The sequence below is a fragment of the Sordaria macrospora genome, chromosome 4 (assembly GCF_033870435.1).
Source record: "Sordaria macrospora chromosome 4, complete sequence".
Lineage (NCBI taxonomy): Eukaryota > Fungi > Ascomycota > Sordariomycetes > Sordariales > Sordariaceae > Sordaria > Sordaria macrospora.
The window spans coordinates 1388435-1412907 of record NC_089374.1 but is presented as its reverse complement, the minus strand read 5'-3'; the positions used below and the strand labels follow the sequence as shown (position 1 = coordinate 1412907).

The 24473-nt window shown below is 50.5% G+C and overlaps 6 protein-coding genes across 6 annotated transcripts; 4 read left to right on the top strand and 2 right to left on the bottom strand.

The window, feature by feature from the left end:
* Window positions 1–1248: 1248 nt before the first annotated feature.
* On the bottom strand, window positions 1249–7682 carry SMAC4_08834 (uncharacterized protein). The gene is made up of 4 exons (XM_003343615.2): window positions 6987–7682; window positions 4725–6801; window positions 3220–4501; window positions 1249–3148 (listed from the first exon to the last, which is right to left on the bottom strand). Exons 1-4 carry the CDS (start codon window positions 7228–7230, stop codon window positions 3122–3124), a joined length of 3630 nt encoding a protein of 1209 aa, XP_003343663.1. The 5' UTR covers window positions 7231–7682; the 3' UTR covers window positions 1249–3121.
* Window positions 1486–2711, top strand: SMAC4_13617 (uncharacterized protein; the record flags this gene model as incomplete). The annotated part of the gene is made up of 3 exons (XM_066091507.1): window positions 1486–1632; window positions 1809–2539; window positions 2564–2711. 3 exons carry the CDS (start codon window positions 1486–1488, stop codon window positions 2709–2711), a joined length of 1026 nt encoding a protein of 341 aa, XP_065946769.1.
* A 171-nt stretch (window positions 7683–7853) lies between the features above and the next one.
* SMAC4_08833 (uncharacterized protein) lies at window positions 7854–9902 on the top strand (the record flags this gene model as incomplete). Its single annotated transcript, XM_003343614.2, has 2 exons — window positions 7854–9397; window positions 9464–9902. The coding sequence occupies 2 exons, from the start codon at window positions 7854–7856 to the stop codon at window positions 9504–9506; spliced, it is 1587 nt and encodes a 528-aa protein (XP_003343662.1). The 3' UTR covers window positions 9507–9902.
* A 449-nt stretch (window positions 9903–10351) lies between these two features.
* SMAC4_08832 (uncharacterized protein) lies at window positions 10352–13305 on the top strand. Its single transcript, XM_003343613.2, has 3 exons — window positions 10352–11245; window positions 11306–12104; window positions 12190–13305. The coding sequence occupies exons 1-3, from the start codon at window positions 10600–10602 to the stop codon at window positions 12371–12373; spliced, it is 1629 nt and encodes a 542-aa protein (XP_003343661.1). The 5' UTR covers window positions 10352–10599; the 3' UTR covers window positions 12374–13305.
* Window positions 13306–14212: 907 nt separating this feature from the next.
* Window positions 14213–15394, top strand: SMAC4_08831 (uncharacterized protein). Its single transcript, XM_003343612.2, has one exon. It carries the CDS (start codon window positions 14299–14301, stop codon window positions 15298–15300), a length of 1002 nt encoding a protein of 333 aa, XP_003343660.2. The 5' UTR covers window positions 14213–14298; the 3' UTR covers window positions 15301–15394.
* A 102-nt stretch (window positions 15395–15496) lies between these two features.
* SMAC4_08830 (uncharacterized protein) lies at window positions 15497–19896 on the bottom strand. The gene is made up of 2 exons (XM_003343611.2): window positions 18215–19896; window positions 15497–18145 (listed from the first exon to the last, which is right to left on the bottom strand). The coding sequence occupies exons 1-2, from the start codon at window positions 18739–18741 to the stop codon at window positions 16945–16947; spliced, it is 1728 nt and encodes a 575-aa protein (XP_003343659.1). The 5' UTR covers window positions 18742–19896; the 3' UTR covers window positions 15497–16944.
* Between the last annotated feature and the right edge of the window lie 4577 nt (window positions 19897–24473).

Below are 24473 nucleotides of genomic sequence, written 5' to 3'. Positions count from 1 at the left end.
CTAGGGTAGCATGAAAAGCAAGGGCAATGGCACTGGAAAACCGACGGCTAATTCGCCGATGCTACTTCACCTTGCCTTTCCTCTAAACCAACTTGGTGATAGGGTTCAAATAAATAGCTTATACCGCCAAACTGGTTTTGCTTTCCTTCTCAGTAGTTTTGTTTAAAAAAGGAGTTTTTCTTGTCATGCTCCCTCTGTCCAGTGTAGAAGCAATGCTAGTTTTGATACAGGCCCATGTTAATGGCCCGGCCCTTCTGGAACCAAAAGCCCCAGGGCCTTACACAGTACCATAGAGTGCCGGGCCATGAAAGCCTCGATAAACTCGACATGCCCCGAGGTATTACGAAAGTCACAAGTTCTTGGGAGCTCGACCATTGCCAAGGACAGTCAGTCATATCGGCCGCATTGACGTCGTGCTGCTTCAGCTGTATCACGCCAGAAAATCTCCGTTCGGGTTGCAGAAGCGAGGACAATGTCCATGGTGATCCGGGCCAGTTGCAATGCGGCCGTCTGGCTGGTTAGCAGACATTCTGTCATAACTGACAATGAGACGGAAAGAAGACAATGGAAGACGGCGAGACGCAATGTCAGGCAAACCTCCCCCTTAGGGACACATCACCAAACGACATGTGCAACCTGCAAAGACGTCGGGATTTGGCAGGAGGTTGGTGAAGAGCCTAAGAGCTGAGCCGATCGGACTTGACAGCTTCAAGCTTCATGGTTGGATAATTATGTGTTGGGAGTCGGCGAGTGATGCGCAGTCGCTACCGTCTTGTTTTCTGCTCATCCAAGAGGTGAAGTGAAGATGTCGGGTTTGCAAGCGGAAATGTTGCGCGGTGCCCCTCAAACAGGAACGAACGAACCTGACAGTGAAATAACAGGTTCTACAGGTTCCCTGACAAGTGCTGTGCTGGAGAGCCGCTGAGTCTGACAGTCCCCCCACGCCTTATGTACTTGCGGGGCCGCGGGGTTACCCTCCGGTGGCCGGTGCTCTTATCGATAAGTATTGCCCCCGAAGAGGTCGTAAAAATAAACCGAACACATCCCGTCACGGGCAATACGTCACTTATCCTCGCGTCTTCATTACACCTTCCCACTCAGCATTTAGGCATTTACCACCTGTGTAATTTTGTAATGGACTCTGTCCGATGCATTTGCCTTCTTTTGTAATCCCTATTGCAGTGTTGCGATGACCTTTTCGTAGACGAAGCGAGGTGTATTGAACTGTCTACAAGCAGAGGTATCTATGTCCAGTTAATTTTTACAACCACTTTTTCGCCCCCACATTAGCCGTGTAAGTCCTACCTATGTCCGGGAGACATGATCGCCACCCGACTTGTCGATGGGTCAACTACTTACAAGCTGGATACCGAACATAATATTTTCAGCTTGGAAACCATTTTATTTCAAGTTTTGATCTTGCCGTAAAGCAAAAGAAAGATGCTCGTTCCACTTGACGCAGCGAACACCAAGTCCACCATTACAATGACTCAACAACCGTTCGACGCCTGCTGCACTTGCGCAACTCTTTTATCGTCGGTCCCCCGCTTCGTCCCGGATACCGAGAAACCTCTTCCGGACGATCGCCGATTGAGTTGTTGCGGCCGAGTGATTTGCGGTAACTGTATATACGTAAGTATCACCAACCCGCAAGCAAACTTCTCACCTTTGCAGCATAGGTAGCATGCATGCCTCGCCAAGCGAATGCATAAGCAAAGCACCTTGATGGCCAACGTCCCTAAGGTTTTTTGCTCAAAGGCATCCGGCCGTGACGATTGAAGAGTCCACTAACCAGCCGCAACAACTAGAACAACCCCCGTTTCAGCAGTTACTGTCCCTACTGCCAAACCCCATCCTCATCATCATCCGCTTCGTACCCTATTGGTACTTCCCCAAACCCCCGTGGTCCCAAATATCGCTCTGCTCCTTCCCACCATCACCGAAGTGAAACCGAACAATCCATTAAGGATGATGACGACGACACACTCCCACCACCCTACCCCGGTCCAACCGCCTTCAACAATCCTCTTCCTCCCCCATCTTCATCACCGCCCCCGTACTCAACTATCCCCTCGACCACCACAGCACCAACAACAACTCCCCAAGACCCCAAAACCGAAGAAGACCACAAAACTCCTCCAGAGAAAAAAATCCCCGACACGATCCACCACCTTTCACCCACCGACACTCTCCCATCCCTCTCCCTCCGGTACTCCATCCCCCTCCCCGCTCTTCTCTCCTACAACAACCTCCCTTTATTCTCCCTCTCCACCTCTTCCTCTCCCTTGCACTCCTCCTCTTCCGCCCTGCTATTTGCGCGCGGTCACCGCACCATCCTGATCCCGGGGGAGTACAACCCCTCCGGTGTTTCCCTTTCTCCGCACCCCGTCGAAAGTGCGGAAGAGACGGAGAAAAAGAAGAAGATAAGAAAGTGGATGATGAGCACCAAAGTGGCGGATTATGATGTTGCGGTTCTGTATCTGGAGGGAAACGGCTGGGATACCGAAAAAGCGGTCGAGGCGTTGAAGGATGATGAGAGGTGGGAGAGGGACCATCCTTTGAGGGAGGAGGGGGGGATTGGTGGTAAAAAGGGGAAAGGGAGGGGGAAGGGGAGGGTGGCGGGGAGGACTTGGATTAGTGGGGTGAAGAGGTTGGTTTTTATTAGTACCTCTGTGGGGGGGAATGGGAATGGGTCGATGGTTGGGAAGTAGGTACTACCATAAGGTACTAGTTAAGCAGAGGGAGGATCTGGGAGATTGCCAATTTTTATTTTTATTTTTATTTTTATTTTTATTTTTTGGTTTGGTGTTTTGTACTCAAATTTCCTGTGTATCCATAGCCTTCTCTTTTGCCTTTTCAACAATATACCGTTCTGTCTGCCTAATTCTTTCCATCGTTGGATATAAGCACAGCGGCATATAACACAACAAACACCAAGCCAGGACCGACCACCTCCAAAGCGCCTAGCTGATGAATCAACAGCAGCTATCTCACTACAACAAGGCTTTAAGCACACCAGACTTTCTGTATGAACGACGCGCTTCTGTGCAAGGAAGTTCATATACAATTAAACCATAAGCTCAACAGCCATCACTTCCCACCCATGACGATGTGAAGGTGTTTAGAAGGCAGACCTGGTGCGGATATCCTGTGAAGCAAAAATGTTAGTAAATGAACTTATACATTTTCATAACCAGGGAAGTTCAGGGCAACACGTACCGAAATCTTGCGCTCAATTTCCCTCACCGAGCGATCAAGTTCTCCCGCAATCATCTGCTTCTTATCGTTCGGCAGCAAGCTGAACCTCTCGCACAAGTCACCATCAATCACGCCCTTGACGGGGGTGTAATAACCTCTGTAGATCAAGTGGTCACGGCCCGCAAGCGGCGGGTCCTCAGCGCGCATGTGGTTCTCCAGATTCTGGAAAAAGTCGACATCCTCACGGCTGACAAAGGGAATGAAGACACCGACAGTGCCCTGCAAACCGCTCCAGAGCAGCACGTCCTGACCACCGACCACCAGGCTGGTCTTGCAAATGCTGGTCGGCAAGTCCTGAGTGAAGAAGTGGACCTGCAGGCTCAGGCGGTTGGGTGTGCCGTGAAGGTAGTTGCGGGCGTGCATCAGGTGGATCTCTGACCCAGGCTCGTCAGTGTCCTGACTGACGCGCTCTGGGCAGCGAACGATGGAAATGTTGCCGAACTTATCGCCGCTGGCGACGGATTCGTAGTCGACCATGGTAGTGCAGGTTGTCCAGCGGTTTAGGGTGTCGTCGACGAAGGGGATGAGTCTGTTGCCCTCGGCCTTGTAGACAACGTAAGTGACACCCTGCTGGAGATCGCCGACAATGATGCGGTTGCCCTGGCTTTGTAGGGACACGATCAGGGTGGGCGTCACATCTGCTTGAGCCTTTCTGAGCAGCTGCTTCAAACCGAGGTCGTAGATGCGAAGTGTCTTGCCCACGCCAGCCAGCAGACGACCCTGGAACGGGATGAGTGCCATAGGTGGCTCTTCCACTCGGGTCTTGTGGATGAACTCCAGATCCCGGCCATCCTCATGGAATCTGTAGACATGGATGTAGCCCTCGGTGAATTGACGTGGGTTAAGGACCATGTCCTTGCCTGTGCCGACTACCAAGAAACTTTCACCCTCTTGACTGGCAAAGGGTACAATAGCCGCACTGACTGCCGCCTCATTGTTGTCGAGATCGATCCTTTGGAGGACTCTCGGTTCGTCGCTGATAGGATCGATAATGCTGATGCATGATGCCCATCTGCCCTTAGCCTTGGGATATCCAAAATCCTCTGGCGGCAGTATCGTCGCATCACCATTGCTTTGTTGCTCCAGAAGCTTTGCCCGCAGCTCCGGGGGAAGCGTGTTATTATCGGACTCTATAGTGTAAAAGTAAGGCTGTTCGGGATGCTTGACTAGGCGCTTTGGTGTGTAAGTCAAAGGAATGGATTTCTGGATCATGTTGTCTCCCAGCTTTTCGATCGAAAAGATTCTGCACTCGATGTCAGCGTCTGCGAAAAAGATAAACATACACGAGGTGAATGGGTATATCAGGCCGTTTCTCAGAAGGAACAATTGGTGCAATCACGTATGATTGCATCAACTACCTCATTACCCGAGGGCATAGGATTCCCTTTTATCATCATGTGAAGCTAGTGCACTCCAAAAAAAAAAAAAAAAAAATTTTTTAAAAAAAAACTAGGAGACAAACTTACCTCAAGTAATTAGCATGAATTCCGACCATGCCTTCCAAGCACTGTTCGCTGCTGAAGTTCCAGCCATACTCAAGCTCAGTGTAACTTAGAGGGGTCATCATAAACCCCTTGGTCAGTGGGTCGGTGTAGCCCAGCCATGGCCTCGAGCTCAGCGCAAGAACACATGGCTGATCTTGAACAGATACTTGGAAGAGTTTGGTAGGCTTGGGGCCTAGAAACTTTTGACGAGTGTCTGTTAGTTCACCCGTGACCTCATCCAGCACTGTTCGAAGGTATACACCCGAATGCAGACCAATGTGCAGATAGAGGGTGAAGCCACCGAACGAGTCCTCCATGGACATTATGGACAGAGCCGAGGGTGCAGCTGTCAACGCTTGGATGGACTTCATCTCGAGCGTCGAGTCAGGGTCCAAGCTAAGAATGCGAACTGTGCAATCATCACATCCTACAGCTAGAAACGAGCTTCGCTTGAGGCCCTCTGGTACTTGACCAACACTCAGCGATGTGACGGTTCCCGACATCTCCTTCTTTTCGTCATACTCGGCGAGCGAGCCATCCGAGTCCATTTCGAAGTAGACAATTTCGCCAGAGCTCAAAGCAATCACGACCTGATTCTCGTTTGCCGTAGCAGCAACAATCGACCGATGCTGAGGCGCAGGCCATTCATTGACACGACCTTGGACGATGTGGCGAATACCCTTGGGGTGAACTTGGATCAAGCCGTCCTCACCCATTTGCCGGACAGCTAGGGTAGGCGCAGTAGTCAAAAAACCGCTATCGCTGACCTCCTCAACTGTCTCGCCAATGCTGAGCACCAAAGTTCCATTTGTGAATGACAGCACAATGTAAGCGTCGTACTGGTCGTACTTGGTCAACTTGGTCGTCCACACCGCGGAAGGCGTACCCGGGAGCTCTGAAGCGACAATTTCAGACACTTCGAGTCCGTGCTTCAACGAGCGAAAAGTACTCCGCGCACCATTTCCACAGACAGAGTAGATCTGGGGCGCATCGTCACCCGTCAGGTTCGCAACCTTGCAATCAACCTGAGGGTTCATCGAATCAATGCTCTCAACCAGGACCAAGTTTTCAAGTGGCCTGGGGTGGAAGTACACCGGGTTATACGAGGCGGTAGGGTCTGTCGGAAAGTCGTCGCTGCTGAACTCGAGCTCCTCGTCATCGTCTCCAAGTTTTTCGAACTGGTAGAAGTGATGGTTCCCAAACTCGCTAGCGGCGAACAGGAAGCCGCTCTTCAGGATGCAAAGGCTGGTTGCTACTGGTATCGTATCGAAGTACTTGATCTTCAGGCGCTTAACCTCCCCAGTGGGGTTACCGTCAGCATCTTCGATCATGTCAATGGTGATCTTGAAGAGATCTCCATCATCCGTCTGAAGAAGGAAGAAAAAGGCGCCCGCGCTCCCCTTGAGCTTGTGCATCACGCCAGAGACGATGACACGCTTCCTCTGAGGATCCTCGGTAGCGCCCTTACGTCTGGGGATAGGAACGCGGAAGGCCTCTTGGTTCGAGTGTCGATAAGTAACATTTTCCTCGCCGCAAACCAACACACCGCTGGGACCGTCATTACCGCCCGGTACTTGGAAGAGCAGCGAAGAAGTACGATCGACAGTATCCGACCACTTGCGAACAACGTGGTTCAGGCCCAAATCAAGCTCGTAGTATACCAGCTGTGTCTCGACTTCTTCTCGTGCTTGGCCCGTAGGGTCCTGATCCGCGTCCGAGTAATCTATTTCCAACGCGGCGAAAACGGGGTTGGCGTAACCAACGTCAAGGGCCACAAGAGACAGCACCAGCACTCCTGGCTTGTGGGCTTCTAGCGGTGACGAGATGGTAAGCTCGGCCTGTGAGTTGCGGTTGAGAACATAGACCAGCTTGTTCTTTTCCAGTGACGAAATAAGGCAGGCTCTTCCCTTGGGGTCTGCGGCCAAGTACTGGCCGGGGATGACTCGGCGGACGCCCGACTTGCCGAAAGTCTCGAGGTGGATGCGCTGGAACTTGTTCGTCTTGGGAAGATACTCGATAATCGTGATGCGGCCCGAATCAGTGGCGAGAATAATGTAGTCTGGGTGGCACAAGGTTTTAGCACAGTCCCGCTACCAGCTTCAATGAGTCCCAAGTCCCCGGACGACTTGCAGGCCTGGGCGCATGGTGGTTGACCAAACGTGTGACCCTTCTACCCAGAAGCACCTGGGGAACGGATCCAGAATCACTATATTGTCCAACTGAGGTGACGGGGCCTTCACTCACCCTTGTGGCTGCCGGCCAGACGGAACGACGCGATGGCGCGTACGATGCCGAAGATGTCATGAGACAGCAGGGTGTTGACCTTGCCCTGACGGGGATCAGGCTGGAGGAGGGTTAGACGCGATCCAGACGCCGTAAGAATCTGCTGTTCCTTGGTTCCTGAGAACTGACCAAGCAGAGCCTGCGTGACAGCGGTGGGTGGCTGGATGGTCAAGGAATACAGGAACATGTTCGATGTGGTCGCCATGGCTGCAACTGGGCGCAGAAAGCCGGCGCGGCTCTGCTTTCTCGAGGTCGGTTTTGCAAGTGGATAGGACTCGGTTTGCGCTCTTTCGATGCTGCCGTAGTTATGCTGAAGAGACAAATGGCAAAGAGTCAGCTAGATTGTCGAGTAATCGAGGGTTGGATATGGAGTTGTTGGGTGCAAGTTGGTGACTTGTAACTCGGCAAAAAATAAAACACGGTCCTATGTTCTGGCTGGATGGAGTCGGTCGCCATCAACTTCAGATGGAGCTGGCCAATTGGTGCAGTCACCCAAGGTCGCAGCGCCAGCGGCAAGTACGTCCACTGACCACTGCCCGTACTTGGCGCCACCTTCACCCTTCTACGTTCTAACCCCCTGGCCCGGGCCCCGCGACTGTGGCTCGCCCGCAGCTAGCTGACCCGCATAACGTCAGAGCTTTGGGTACAATTGTGGCTGGTGAAGCAAGCTCAAGTGGGTCATTCAAAGGACGAGAGCAAGTGGAATTCGGTTCCATTGGGGACCCCGGACTGCTGGGAGCTGCTGCCAAAAAGTCGATTGGAAAGTCGCATCGAGTCCTGGCGATCCAGATTCCCGATCGAACATCATCCGACCTTTTTCAAATCCCAATGGCCCTCCCAGCAGACCGCGCCGTGCGTCCGGTCTTGTCCAAGCTCTGCTCGCAATGTTCGTCTTTCACAGCTAGACAGAGCAGGCAAAGTGCTGCATTTTTGCAGTCAGCCCAGCAGCGTTCCGTCAGCTCCATCCGCGGGGCACAAAGCTCTTCCTCGTCCTCGAGGCAAGCCGGTGGCATCACCACAACCGTCTCGCGCCCGACCCAGACTTCGATCACGAACAAGCTCCCTTCGGTTGTTTCCCAGTCCAGATCCAAGGCCAGCAGCTCGACATCGTTCGCCACCAACGAGGATCTGGCCAGTGTTGGCATCCCTTCGAAGCCGATTCTCGAGCAGGACAACCTCTTCCACTCTTTCACCAACTCGCCCATTCCCAAGATCCGCCAGCGCGCGGCCTTCATAAAAGAGCACGCCAGCTGCCCTCACCACAGCCACCGCCCAGGACAGTTCTCTGAGACCAGCCGCCAAGTCGATTCCGAGTCTGGCTCCCAGCCCCCGAAGCATGTTGATTTCGAGTGCCCCGACTGTGGCATCCCGGTATACTGCAGCGAGCAGCATTGGATGGACGACTACGAGAAGCATCTTGAGATCTGCGACACTCTGCGACAGATCAACGAAGATGACCATGACCTCCATTCTGGCCGCCACTTCTACGAGTTCAACTACGCCGGCCCGCAAATGGATGATGCCATGGTCAACATGACCAACTGGGACACCTTTATGTATACCCGTCAGTTCGAAGCTGTCAATGATGACCGGTGCATGAGACAGGCGACTAAGCTGTTGACCTACCCTCTCACGATCGGCAGCATTCTTCACGAGCTGAGCCCGTACCACATCCGGAATCGTCTCACCGTGGAGGGTTTGAAGAGTTTGACGGCTCTTCGCTATACCCTGCATCCCCCCAAGACTGGAGGCAACGAATCCATCAAGGGACTCCGGCCAGAGGCTCCTCCCGTGCGCCTGTTCATCCTCGGTGCTCGTGCTGAGTCGTCGCTGCCCAGAGATGCGTGGGTGCAGCTGGCCCACCTTTTCCCCCGGTCAAGATTCCATCTGATCTTCATCGGACCGGAGAGCATGATGAACCGCGATGACGAGTTCCCCCTCCCGCCCCGTACTCCCTCGAACCCCTACGGCGCGGTTGTGGAGGACCGCGTGTGGCCTACCATGAAGATCAGCACCATTGTGGACTATTACCATACCATCCACAAGACGGGCTATTTCGCTCCTCACGATCCTTACTTTGACGCCTTCGTGCTCTTCCACCCTGGATTGGGCCACCCGGCGAGCTCCCACGAGTGGGAGGAGACGCTGCCTATGCTTCTCGAGACCAAGGCTCCTATCATTGCTACGGGCTACACGCAGGCTGACATGGAGCGTGATGTTGAGTGGGTCAACAAGAAGGCCAAGGGTGAATTCGACATTCTTATGGAGCCTGGCGAGAACATCTTCCGCAGTCTCCGGTGGGATCTGAACGATCTCGACCCTCAGGACATCAGTGCCGGTAACTGGGGCGTGTGGGCTTTCCGCGGAAAGAGGTTAGTGCTTTCTCTATTCCCCCCCATACAACGAGATGTGGGTTGAGTGCTAACAATGTTCTTCAGATACGAGGCCACCGTCAAGGACGACGGCGTCATTGCTGTATAAATAAGCCATGTGCATGCTGGTCGTAGCACCCTGTAAGATGTAGTAGGTGTTAGGAACCGGGCTATTAGGGACCCAGGCTGTATAATAGGGGTATCGAACAAATGCCATTGTTACGACCACATCGGCTTATCACATTTTGAGATTTATTTGTATCACTTAAGTTGCTGACGACCCGCGTTGGATTGTTACGGATGTCGGATCTAAGATGTGCGTTTATACTCATGTACTGCACAGCCTGATGGGCAGTCTCGCTGTTGTGGGCCTAGGCACTGATCTGCAACGGTCAGGCTCGGGCCGTCTTGCAGGAAGTGCCTTGTGTCACGGCAGTCTGCTGTGGCAAGGGTGATGACAGGTTGAGCCTCATCGACGACAGTCGGTCTTGTTTCTGAAATACTTTCCGTCTGCCTTGTGCGTTTCAGCTCGTTCCACACCTTGTATTGATCAATCCAGCCAACATCTGTCAAGCGCAGTGCGAGGATGACACGCCTCGAGCGTTGGGTTTCCTAACTAACAGGCAGCATAGATCCTTGACAGAAAGGTGGACGATTTACCTGAAGACAACAACTTCGCCTTGCTCGGATTATGGGGATATTATATGCGGTCGAGAACATGGTTCCGCTTTTTAGCTGCGTTAGTGTGCTTTGTTGACATTCATTCAGGGGAAGCTCGACCAATGTCGAATTCAATGGTCATCGGTTGCTACGGCAAGGGCCATGTTTGGCTTGGCCAAGCTCACCGCCTACCCGTGTTGGACCAGCCCCATCTGATAAGCGGCAGGTGCTTCCTTATCTCCTGGGCCGCTGCTGCTGGCTGGTGCCGCCCCCCACACAAGGTGCGGGACGGGAGGCTGGACCACGACTGAACCACTCGCTATCAAGATGCACCAGCACCACCCGTTCACCAACCACTGCACCGCGCAACACGCGATCATACCTCGACGATTTTGTCTCCTCTTCCGTTCCTTTCTTCCGCTTCTTGCGCTTCAAAGGACTACAGCACTAAGCTCTGAATTATCATAACGTGTCAGGGCGGCGCTATGATATGATCGGATTTGCGCGGGGCACAATGTTTGGACACCGCTAGTTGGCCCGTCATGACAACTGCCTCGACTGCTGCCTCTGCTGCTTCTGCTGCTTCTGCTGCCGCTGCTGCTGCTTCAGCTCCCTCTGCGCCCTCTGCGCCCTCTGCGCCCTCTGCGTTCCCTGCTGTCACTGCCACTGCGCAGTCTCAGGGCGGCCCCGCTCCCACAACTCCTCGTCTCTCAACCCCACGACCCAAGTCGCCCAAGGCGAGCTCAGAGCCATCGTCGTCGACAAACAACAACTTAAAGGCCAGTACCAGGTCATCACGGACCAAACGGGGATCGCCATCGCCCCAGTCCAACAACCATCGGGCAGACCCCCTCTCCGACAAGGCCACCGTCTATCTGATCCGGCGCATCTTGTGTCCTCAACACCAGGACAAGGGCAAGGCCACGCCAACATCCATCGAGGATGTGCTGCCGCCTCTGACCAGCCGCAACGATGTTGACTTGCAGCTGTACGCATTGATTGCTATCATCCTTCGGGAATATGTCCAGAACTGGTACACTAAGATCACCCCTGACGACACCTTTGTCGCCGAGATCGTCCAGCTTATTGCCCATGTCACCCGAGCGCTTGAGCAGCGCCTTCGCAATGTCGACCTCGAGAGCTTGCTCCTAGACGAGCTGCCCGATCTTCTCGACAGGCATGTCACTGGTCTGTTGTAGCTCCACCAACCAATTTCGGGTTCGACGCTAACATGTTCCGTCCGACTAGCCTATCGAGCAGCTCACAATCCCATCACCCAGTCTCCCCTCCAGACGGATGCGCGCGAGATCTATCACGCTCTGTGCCCCTTGCCCGCTCTGTCACCCGTCCCGCGCTCAGGAAGCCCGGAGAGCATAGCTGAGCAAGCCGCGAATGAGGCGGCCTATCGTCAGCTGCTGGTTCATGCTGTTCTTGCCGTGCTCTTGCCCACTGAGGATCTCCAGAACAACTGTCTCGTGGCCCTGGTAGGTCAGATATTGTCGGAGCTGATAATCGGGAACATTCTAGCCAACAAGCTGTCAGAGCCTTGGTTTATCTGGGAGTGTCTCTCAATAGCGTCCAACGTTATTACACGGCGCAGATCTGTCGAAAATGAGCCCCTGCCCCGAAGGAAGAGCAAAGTACCGGTACAAGCTCGCAGGTCGTCCTCGATGCCGTCGATTCAGGCACTGTTCTGGACCTTCATTCAGTGGGCCCTTCTCGCGATATCGTTTGCGAGGATGACTATCACTATCTTGGTCACTTCCCACTCCTTGCCACCTCGGTTGTCTCGCAGCACGACCGCATACGAGAAAGTGGCGGCTCACCATACGACTCAATTGGATCTCGAAGAGCATGCCGGGTCGTCCGATGTGGAGCCAGAACGCTTCAAGACCCCCGTTTTGTCATTCAGATGCTGGTCAGCGATATCGAACTTGATCGAGATGGACGGCCGGATGCCGTGGCTCAGCGGCTCGGTCTCCATGTTGCAGTGGATCATGACGAGAAGCCCAGGAAGGCTGGGTGGTGTTGATGGGAGCATTGACAGGTAGGTCAGCCTCTTTCCTTGCCATTTTCCCCTCCTTTCCTACTCCTCTCTGCACGTTCAAGTGTTGCACCGCATCATTCACTAGTCATTGGATCTGGAGGCGTACCCACACGATATCGAGACTGGTGCAAGTGCAAACAAGAGACCGGCAACCATCACGAGATCTGGGAGGAGCGGCCTACCATGGCATATCGACCGAGAGTAGGAGCTTGGGCCGCAAAGACGAGGTCAGCGGGCGCGATACATCTGCCAATGCCAAGATGTTGTAAGGTATTTGGGTAAAGGCGGTTGTGTTGTGGAACACACCCCCTAAAGGTCCTGCGGCCGAATCGGCGACCGCAGACCCTAAGTGTTCCAATCCCACGATGCCTGCATTCGGAACGTCCAACTGCAGCCAGCCAATCAGAACACCATGTGGCCTTGGCCATGTCCCATTGCACCATGGGCTTCGCGGGGCTTACTAGACGGACCATCGACGAGCCTTGTTTACGCGCCGGACGGGATTATTGACAAGGATCCAACACCCCTCGTCGACCCATCCTCATCATCCAGATCCATGAGACAGACCACCAGAAGCAACCAGCATCGAGGTCACTTTCCGCCAGAATTCCGCTTCATACTGCACACACCCCACCGTTTGCCGTGTCCGTCGTCAGGCGCAATCATACAGCGACATTCTACCATACGCTGCGATATTCAGATGGAACTTGTCCTTTTCTGGATGGACTCGTCTTTGTCCCCGGCCTGAAAGTCTTGGGTGGCTTGGTTCAATTCGAAGAACAGCCGTCCTAATGACTCGTCATCTTGTCTCGGCATCTTGTTGCAACTCCATTCTTCTTCTGGACTGCTCGATTGGCGCGCAATCTGCGACTCAAATTCACGATGGAGGATCTGCTGATCAGATATCTGCGATTTTCCGTAAGGTGTATCGCGCCTGAGCGCTTTTTGCGACACCGTGGGCACCACGATGTTTTGGCGCGGAGAGCTTTCTTCTCGACACCCCCCCTCGCGCTCACAAGCTTACCTTTCACCCAAACTGGGACCCTGTCTCTTGCACTGTGCGGTGGTCCAGTTTCCATGGATCTCGGGGTGGAAATTGTTGAAGAGCAGGGTTCTTGTGCCAGTGCCCTCTTCACGACCCATGGCCGACGGACCTCGTCACCAATGTCAGCATATCCCCACCAAGCTTGGTGTTCCTGGTTCCCCGCACTCGCGATGGAAGTGAGGACCTCGCTCTCCAGGTTTCGTCCATGGCTAGGACCAGCGGATTGAGCTCACGAACATGGTGTTGTGGTCGTTTCCCAGTTCAGTATTTCGGGCCTTCACGGCGGTGTCACGGTTGTCTGTTGATACAAGCTGCGCCGGTTCATCAGCATCTGGGGCATTCGACTTCGTCCCCCAGTACCATGAATTGCAGTGTCTATGCCTATGCTGTGGGACATCCCTCTTTACAGGGAGAATGCTCTGTATTGGATACTGGCAGTTACTCTCACCGTTAGACATGCCAGAGCCCGCTATCCTTCAATCAAACGCTGCACACGCATAGGCACACTCGGAGGGACACAAACATCGATTTGCGCGCACCATACACACCGTCGTATTGCTCCCACTCAGTTCTCGTTCTCGAGTGGTCTGTTCCCCCACGCAATGAAACACCAAACCTCCATTACACACCCATTTTCCCCTTCAAAGTCCCCCAGAGCATAGAAGCGAGATATCTTCCGAGTGTTACACATACAGTTTGCACCGGGAAGAAGCAACGAAGCGCAAAAATGCACATGTCCCGTTCAGGCAAAGACAACCGGCCAATTACTAGCAGAAGGCAGTTTTACTTACCATAACGATCTCATATAGGCTTCTGTCATACGCTGTCCACAAGTACCTCCTTGACCCATCAGATCTACCCCCACTTCTGCGCAGCGTGCGAGGCGCACTCTTCCCCAATAATCTGCCAGGGACCTCGAGCCTGACGGCCCCGTCGTCCGAAGACGAGCTGCTTGCGCTAAGGCGCAAGTGTGCTAAGGACCTTTGGGCGCTAATTTCGCCTGGATTTATGGCAAAGTTCGTTGGGTCTGTCTATTTTAGTGGACGTGGCGGGTTTGGCGACAATCTATCCAGTTCCAAACCCAGGGCCGCGGGCCTAGAGGCCAGGCCAACTGCTACTGTTAGTACCTGTGCTAACACTAACGCACCAATGGTGGTAAGTGAAGAGGACGCCAAAAGGGGCGTAGTAGCCGGTGCTGGTGCTGGCTTTGGTGCTGGTGCTGGTGCTTCTCGTTCTGCGACCAGTAGGGGAGCAAGCAATGTCGGTTCTGCCACTGTCCAGCCTGCTGCTCCTCAAAACTCATCACAAAAGAAGCTGCAGGGAGGTCAGACACAAATGGAACAGATGCGGAGCGGGAGCGGACCGAAGAAAAGCGGCCTAGATCAAGGCCAGCAGGCGGTCGTGGTTCTTGGTTCTGCTGCTGCCAGTACTACTGGCAGCGAGCAGCCAGTTCCAACTCACCAACAGGGGTCGGTTGGGTCGTCTGGATCACTTTCTTCGTTATCGTCTGGTGCCCCTGCCCCTGGATTTGGTGGACCTGGCCTTGGGCCTGGATGGTCTAGCCGTAGGGGTTCAGCAACACCCTCGGTAACAGCAACAGCAACAGCCGTGGGAATAGCAGCAACCACCAGTACCAGTCCCGATCCCCGCTCAGGCAGCAGCTCCTTTAGCATGGGCAATAGTCGAAGCAGTAGCAAGCTGTCTCTTGCTGGTAATGGCGCTGGTAATGGTGGTGGCACTAACGATGCCACCATCCGCGCAGCAGCATCGGCTACTAAGACCAAACTAGCCAAGAGGGTGGACGACCAACACGCTCATATTGCTCATGCGCATCGTCAGCAAGTTCAGCAGGAGCTAGACGCGGCGGATGCGAATGTATATGCAGGGGCAGGTGATGATCACGCGGCTTCTGCTTTCGCTGCCGCTGCCGCAGGCGGTCAAGCTCACGTTGATGAATTCGAGGCTCTTGAAGTTGATGAAGATGATGAGACGATTTTGACGCAAATTGAGGAAGGGATCCTAGATGTGTTTAGTGATGCATATCTGAACAAGCATCTGATTTACTCCATGCTGGAGTTGATACTGGTGCGATTGATGCCTGAGTTCGCGGAGAAGAGGGTAAGTGAGCTTTGGGAGGAGAGGCTTGCTTGATTTGTGGGAGGCCGAATAAGAGTACTGAATACCTTAGGGTGGGTGGTCGTTGTTTTTACAAGTTTTATGTTCATATGGAAGTTACAAATTTCGTGGTCATGGTTTTGTGTTTTTTTTTTTTTTTGGCCAAAACGTTGCAAGGACACACGATTTTATGTCTGGGAAAAAAGGAGCAGCGCAATTGTGATTTGTGGGAGAGTGTTATATACCAATATGATATGTTGATGGTGTTGTAGCTATGGGTGGTTCCTTCTTCGTCGGAAAGCACCCCATTTCAACCGTTTTCGTCCGTCCCTTTCCTGTCTCCACCTGCCCTAATCCCTCACTCTTCTGTCTTTTAGTTTTTCCATGGTGGTTCGCGTAAATATTGATGTGGAATATGAACGAAGTCCTTCAAAGGTGTCAAAAGCAAAGAGGGGAAGATGGACCAAAACAACGTATCAACCAAGAAACTGAGGTTCTTCCACTTGACAGGGCTATAGAGGTCCCAAAGAGCTTTTCGCACACAACCTGGACTCAAAAGCTTCCCGGCTTTCCCCGATTTCCAAAAGCAAAAGGTAGGCGTAAAAAGAGTAAAGTACAGATGACACGCTCCATACAACACTATACACATCCTAAAAAGGCTTGCAAGAAGCAGTGCCTGTATTTCCTTCTTCTCGTCTGCCCAGTTTTCAGTTTGTCCATATGCTGAATCGATATTGCTGCTAATCGCCAGAATCACATCTTTTTGCTCCAGCTCCCAAGACCCCCCACACATCCATCCTTATTACCAGGACAGCTGAAGGGAACTATATTCCGGTTCCTCCTCTGCGAGAGTGTTTTACACTCGATGGAACGGGGAAGTGGGTAGACAAAAAAAAGATACATGCATAATGGAAATTATGACAGCTCGGTAGAGGTGGGACAGCTAGAAACGATCAAACATGAAATACGGAATGGTGTTACCCAAAACAAGAAACCCATCAATTTTACATAGAGGAGTTGCGGACAAATATTGATATAGTGAGCATGATGAAACATGGTAAGCCAGTAGATGCATGGGAAAAGGTTGCAAGCCAGTAGATGCATGGGAAAAGGTTGCAGGAGACGGCATGGTTTCGCTGGGAGATGTCTCCAGCTGCCAGATCAAGGGGACCGCGGCCGAAACAAGGCAAGACTGACCAAGTGGATTTTTTTTTTATCAGACTTGAGGTCTGATGTTCGAAGGCGAACAAAGTTGAACGATAACGCCAGAAAAAAACCGAACTCAAGAAAAATAACAGTCGAACAGCTGAGAAGATAGTCTTTAACTCCTTATTCGCGTGAGCGTAGGTTCTTATCGCAGCGTGCGAGGTATATTGGCAACTCCGTTGATGGAAATGACAATAGAAAAAAAGGGGGTATAAAAAGATCTTGTAACAGAAGTGAAGTGCGCGATTTGCAGAAAACTTCAAAGGACCATTGAGCCGGTCATCTCCTTGGTTAAACAAAGGCCGAGTCAGACTCCACTGTTTGCGGATATCCCTTTCGAGTTATGTTCCGGTAATGGGTGGCATCGAAGGCAGTCTGTATGTAGCGTATTCGGCAACCCTCTCAAGGTACAAAACTTTGAGGCGTGGGCGGTTTGGAGACGGCGTACGGTATCGCTGAACGTCCGATCCCATATTACGCCCCCATGGCCTGTTCCACCTTGATTGCCGAAGCTGGTGCAGCGTTCTGCATCTCACTGTCGCCCTCTGGTATTCGAGAAAGTCCACCCATTCCTACTGCTGTGTTCTTGGCAAGTTGGGCCTGGTGAAGTCGCAGTTTCTCGGTGAGCTTGACTACCGTCATGTATTCGTCGTGGTCCACAAGCCCACCTGAATGCTGCATGAATGAAAGTAGGGTATCCGCGGCCCGTCGTGCGTCCTCCTGAGTAGGAGAAATAGGAGACGTAGGGTTTGCGCTGAGTGGTGAAGCGATCGACCGTCCAGCGAGACTTCCACTGCTGCTACTGTGACGGAGTCGTGGTGAGGTGATGATGTGGTCCATGCCAAAGTGTGATGGGCCTACTTCATTGGCAGGCGACTCAAGACCGGATGAAGGTCCTGTAGATGATACATGATACTTTGGCGTCAACCCATCTCCTGATTCTTGTTGATTCAGGTATTCGATGTCCAAGGTCGGGAATGTCTGACTTCTGGGTCTTTGGAAGTTGGAACCGACACTGCTGCCCGGCGGGAGCTGCCTGGCTTGATCTGATGTAAGGAATGCTCCAGCATTGGGATCAGGCGAAAAACCGAACGATGCTGTTGGGCTGAGAGTGCTCCCAGAGAATGTTGAAGCTCCCGCGTCAGTGAACGCGCTATGTAGCGAGGTGGCGCTTTGTGAACCCGAGTGCTTGTAGCTGTTTTCAGTCGAATAATCCATGTAGCTCGCCATGTTATCCTTCTCCCCTTCGCTTCTGTTTGCCGATAGTGGAGAAGTGTGTCCCAAGGGTGAGAGGGGAGAAATGGCGCTTGACGGTTGTGATGTGCTCAGAGAGAACGATCCTCGCATGCTACTGCTGATGTTGGCTTCGGATGCACGACGAAGTAGCCTATTCGGCCCAGTGTTGTGTTTGAGCATAAACTTTTCCAGCCATGTTGTGCTTCCTAACTTGAGGAATTCATCTCCCGCGGAACCCGCGGAGCTTGCGAACAAGTGCGCCTTGTCTTTGAGTATTTCGACAGTGACTGGAACGCCTTGGTCCACAGACTTTTTGAGGAAGTTGGTCAGAGCCTTTTCGATATCCGCGCCCTTGACCTTGTTACGCTTAATCGGAGAATTGCTTCGGTCCTCAAGATTCAGATACTTATCTCTGTGGCGCAGTACCTTTGACACGGTGCTAATAAAAGGTTGTCAGCTCAACTAGGTCCCGAAACTAACGCGAACTCCCACAGATAGTGTGTCCTACCTTCTCTCAACGCCAAACTGGGCTCCAATATCCGTTTGCTTGGCCGTCGGATGGTCCTGAGCATACTGACACATACGCCGGCGGTCCTCATCAGTGAGCGTTTTTCTGGGCTGTGATGTTGTCTGGATAGCCGGCAATTTGGAGTTCTTGAGCGGCGTTGTTACCGGAGGAATGGCGACGGGCGGGACGGGGTGTGTGCCATAGGTTGGATTCGTTAACATGCTCGGCCAAGTCGTCGTCGTTTGTGGCATCATCAACATTGGCAGAGGAGGGTGAGAATGCTGATGTGGTTGAGGCACATGATGCTGAGGAGGCGGGGGAGGAGGCATCCTGCCGAGCGACTCGGAGGGCAGTCCATGCGAGATGGGTGGCATATAACCACCGTAACTGCCACCATAGTCTGCCATGGTGGTCTGATGGTGGAATGAATTCATATCTACCCAATTGTTGTTTCCATATGTGTTGTTGTCATGAGCGATGTGACTTGCTTGGTCCATGCCTATCGTGCCAATGATTTGGTCGTGCATGCTGACGATAGGCGTGATGAGCTGAAGCAATATCGTTGGTGGGTGTTGAGATCGGTTTTAAGACGAGCCACTCGGTTGGAGGGGCCAAGTATACTCTCTTTCTGGCAGAAGTAGAAAGTGGTCCGTCAATACGGGGAAGCTGGTCGGGACGTCTAGGAGTCGCGGTGCATAATATGTTGACCCAATGGTTTTCGGAACGGGGTCGGTAATGGGCTGGCCGGGGAGGGGGTCGCAAGCCCTAAGAGCGCCGCTATTGTGCCGGGGCTGCAAAAGCGGTTTGGGGTAAGATAACCGGGTATAGAACCGTCGAGGTAGCCGTTGAGGAGGTCAACCGCACCGGTCAGGCCTTGAAGTGGGCTGGCTGGACGAAAAAGGAGGCGAGCAGCAGCGCCTCTTGTCAGGTTAATGAAGGAGCGTAGTGTAGTCGGCAGAGTCGGCTGGATGGCCCCCAACCTGATAGTGTCTGGTCTGGTATCCAAAAGATAGCTGGAAGGCCAGGACAAGAAGTCGAGAGGTATATACTGTGTACGCTCTGTATAGATTCCTGCCGCGAGACAGTGCCGTAGCGGGCAAAGCAACGTGACCGTCCGGTAGCCGATGAGACAAGAGGCGGATCAGTTGCTTCTTTGGGCGGCGTAAACTGCCCTATTTGTGGAGGTCGAATGCTAAGGACGCCCGGTGCTTGCTTTAGCTAGAGGACTGGATGACTGGATGGATGGGTGGGTGGATGGATGGGAGTCGAGGTCCAAGTTCGGGTCGGCAGAAGGGCTCTGTATGGAGGGATCCGTGGTATTCAGAGCGGGCAACAGCAGCAGCAGTTGCATCGACAGCAGCTGTGGGCAGCAAACAAGGGGAGCCGTGCCAGTAGGGATAGAGGTCGGCTGCAAGACAGACGCCGCTACGTCCGCCTAAGCAATCGGGACTCTGGAAGAGGACTGGCCTGGGTTGAGATAGGGTAAGTCGGAGAAACCAGACGCACAACAGGCAGGCATGTGGGTGGTGGAGGGCAACCTGGGGCTACATCTGCTAGTTATGTAGGCGGAGGATGTTTGTGTATACCTGGAGCAGGGGTGCGGATGAGTGGATTGGGGGCACCACGGGGGGAGAAGGGATGGGGACCTACTAGGTAGCAAAAAAGAAGCTAAGAAAAATTCGCCAGGGGGGGGGGGGGGGGGGGGGGGGGGGGGTGTATCGTACCGTGTGAGCTTGACGGCGAGGGGTGGGGGGGGGAAGGGGGGGGGGGGGTGAGTGGGTTAGAAAGCGTACTATGGACCTGGACGAATCTTTCCAGTGTCGATGGCTCAAGTGAGGATGTTGAGGATATCGAGGATATGGAGAAACATAATCTCTGAAATCATGAGCTACGGATAGCGTAAGAGCCAAGCAGCAAACCACTGGCCACAAAACAAAGAGGGATAAATTGCAAAAAGGTAGAAAGAAGCCGAGAACTAGCAACAATGATGGGGTCAGTGTTTAGTTGGTTGCTAGAGTTCCAGTGCTAAAAACCACATCAACCTGAAGTCCACCTTGTCTCTACGAGAAAGGGCTGTCGAGAGTACTTGAGTGGTGGTGCTTTGCGGCAGAGAACGAGGGCTTGTCCTGTCCAAGCCTGCTCCCCATGTCTAGATTGGACGGGAGAGTGAGGAACTCGTCGGGGACGGGCTCGACATGGGCAGAGACAGAAGAGATGATGGACGTGGACAGGGGCATGGGGCCATTGGGGAGAATAAATAAAAAGTCATCCATACCATGCCAAATTCAGACTATTATCGACAAGGGCGACAAGGGCCGATGGAGAGCCAAACGTAACCTCATCAACCGCAGGCTTGTAGAGAGTGGTCCATCGACGGACACCATACCAATACCACGAGCAAGACACGCCGTGGGCCTGGCTTTGGCCTATCTTGAGCCCTTGAAGCCCTGGAGGCCCTGGAGATGATCGTTGACGACGGGTTTCAGTAATAATAACGGCAATGGTAATTAGTTGCCTTTTCGAGCACACATGACGAATGGGAGTCGACAACCATGGGCCGTGAAAATCCCGCTAGTTTGCCGAGGGTATTGTAGGTATGTAGTGAGCAAGTACCTAGCGCTTGTTGGAACTGACTTGTAAACCTGGACTTCTTTGACGCTTCATGAGAGGTAAAAGAGAGAGATTTCCAGAGCTATCTGCCAGTTGCCGGCCTCGACCACTTGACAAATTTTTTGGTTGGGTCCCCGTCTTGCGGTGAGGCCCAGACGCCAAATCGCGGACGGACTCGGGAGGGACGAAGACAACCTCAACGGGGATGGCGGGAACTGCCCGGATGGAAGACGGCCGGGTGCCAGAAGCTGCAGTGCTGCAGTGAAGCGAAGCAGAAGAAGAACGGGGCCAGAAGACGGGAAGATCTGACAATGTCTTTCGGTTGAGTTTGAGCTATTCCCCAAAGAAAAGAAGAAAAAAACCTGAGACACGGCGCCCGGTGACCGAGTGGAAAGGAAGGGGCCGCGTGCTAAGAAATTGGAAGTGGAAGGCACCACCACCACTGTCCACCAGAGCAATGCTCATGATGTACCAGGTACTTTCCAGTGGTATATCATTTCCATAGGTTGGTATCCGGAATTCAAACCTCTCATACGTCTGTAATAGGCAGTCGCATGGCAGTACGGGCAATTTGCAAGTCAGTAAGCATTGGATGGCCGGCCAAGGTACTCCGTGCTACCACACAGACCCCCCATTGTCATACGGGCTTGTTACGGTAATTGTGTATGTTTTCTTCCAGACCGGCATGGAAGCCACTGACAAAGGAGCGGGCGGCGCGGGAAAGGGAGGGAACAATCTGGATTCTAGACCAAGAAAAAGAAAATTCAGAGACATTCGATGCGTTGACAGGCGAACCATCGACCACAATGGCTCCATCTGTCGTTATTAATATGAATATCCGCACTAGAGGTCCATCAGAAATTTCTGACGGAAGAAATTTTCGAAATTATTTAGAAAATTTCAGAAAAAATGGGATAAATTTCCATAATTTCAGCCCACGTGACTGATAAATGGTTGGTTTGGGGTGTAGTTACCACCCACAATCAAAAGTTTTAGTACTGAAATTGCTAAAATTGTTGAATATCGCTGAGTTTCTTAATTTTACTAGATATATGTACAAATGTATTTTTAGTATTTTCTAACTGTATCTAACGATACTCCCTTTTTAATTATTGTAAAGGTTCTACGAGATATACACGCAGGTAGGCATTGGTGAAAGTGGTAATATTTGACAAAAAGGGAAAGGAAAGTCTGTTCCAGTATGGCATAGAGCTTACAGCTAAATACACAAGAGAGGTGCGGATATTGAAGGTGCCAGAAACGCCAAGGTCAGAAATGTGGTTCGTACGGCGCACCCTAGGAGTGTACTCAACCGGAGGGCAGGCCTAGCTTATATAGGATTCAAGCCAGGCAGATACCCCTGGACGCTAGCTCTATGACAATAGTTTATTCCGCTTTCTTTACGTGGATTTTAATCCTTTGCTTGTATGTGCTTATAGAACTGGTCTTCGATTTGCAATAGAAGTTTGTTTTCTTATATAAGAATTAAACTTGCAAATAACTAGTATAAGTTTTTAAATTTTATACCATTTATATCAAACATTGTGGCTATATTTATTTTATTATTAGCGAGTTAGTTATACTATAAGTTTTTGAAATGATTTATAGCGGAGAAAGCTTTTTAATAAAGTACGTTATTAGTCAATATACTAAATATTTGTATAGCTAGCCGTACAATGAGTAAATCATTATCAGCGACTATAGCTTATTACAATTTAAAATTAAGATTAATATATTGAAAGAGCTTATTATTTGATTTATAAAAAGCTTTATACTTATTAAATATAAAGAATATGATGGCAGCCCTGCAGTTGTGCCTCTCGACTGCCATCGCAACTATATAAAACCGCTTGAGCAACTGAATTGCCAGCTTCGGTTACTTGTATCCTTTTGGAACATAGCTTAGTGATGTAGTGGTCCGCCAGCGCCGTGACAAAGAAGTCCGCAATAGCTTATTTTTTAGTTATATTATTCAGGATAAAAATATATCAATGTAGATAAGTTAAGGCAATACTATTAGTATTTTGGATTAGGAGTTAAATAGGTTCAAATTTTTATTAGATAATCGTTAAGTATAAAAGGAACCCAAATCAATTAATAGGAATTAATTGCTCATATTTTTTATAACGTAAATTTTTAATTTTTTAGTTTAATGTTCTATTACAAAAGAATGACGAAAGTACTAATACTATTCTTATATATCAATCCAACGAGAAATAACGTAGCTGACTGACGTTTTCATTTACTTCTAATATCAAAACTCCGTAGAGTAGTACTAAGAAGCGTTCGAATACGCTAAGAGTATATTAGAATTAAGTATTTTTAACAATTTCTATTACTTATATAATTTTAATACGAGTGGTTCCGTTATCGCTAGCGGCGGTAGCGGCGGCAACGCAGTGTACGTTGTATTAATACTAATTATAAAACCGAATTTCTTTTGCGAAAGCATATAATACAAGTAAGGTACGTTGAATAAAAGCAACTAATCGATATTTTAAGCTCTATTGAATAATTATATTCATTGAATTAACTCATAGTATAAAATGAATATTAATGTAATAAATTTATTCCCTAAGTAAAGAAACTAGGTATCTTACCATGGTATAAAAATATCAATATGCGTAATTATAAAAATTGCATTTAGAAGCGCAAAAGTAATTAATAATTAATTTTATATTTTAGCTTGGCTTCTTGAATAGTAGTGAATTAATAAATGTTTTCATTGATAGTTGAAAAGAATATAAATTTTATAAAACTATAAAAGATATTTTAAAGAGGTTGTTAAATCGCTTTTGTATTACGCGTTAGGCAGCGTTAAATACATTAGTAATGCAGTATTTAATTTGAATTAGTAAATTAATTATTTTGTTATTAATGTTAGTGATACAATTAGCAAAATTTACTAATATATATTTAATCAACTTTATAATTTCATTATATTAAAATTAAATATATTCCTTGAATCCGAAGAATGAAATAATTTATATATATTTATTAACATGGTTATTAGATTTTGTTAACGTGTAGCTAGTACTGTGCTTTGTAACTATCTTGTACTATCTTGTAGTATAGAAAGCTGATTGAACTATTCCTTCTACAAAATCAGTCGACTCAGCCTCCACAGAACGTGCTAGAATATAGAGGTCTTGCTACTGTATTTTAGGATTCTCTAACTTGTTCAGCATTCCTTCTAGACTAATTTGCCATCATGGAATGCACCAGAAGCTCATAGATTCAGTTTATTACTTTCATAGTATAGTGCTCCTACAAGCACTCTTATCAACTTACAAAAGCTTCTACACCCTGGAAGCTTCTAGATACTTAACGTTCGTGTATATAAAAACCTCTTTTCTCCTTTAGTTAGTCACTCCCTAAGCAAGCAAGCAAGCAAGCACAATCCAAGCAATACAATACAGTCTACTCTTATAGTGCAGAGTTCACTATAATAGTTGTTTCTCACAGTGCAGAGTCCATTATACTCTTCTGTCTTGAGAGCAGAGTTCTCTTTAAGACCTCTTTTACAACATCCCTCTGTTGTCTTTGCAACTACGCTGCTTTCTTCAGCACTGCTGTCGTACTTTCTACCACTTCCGCTCCGCTCTGCTACAAGTGCATAGTTCACTGTAGCATCTCTATACTGGTGCTT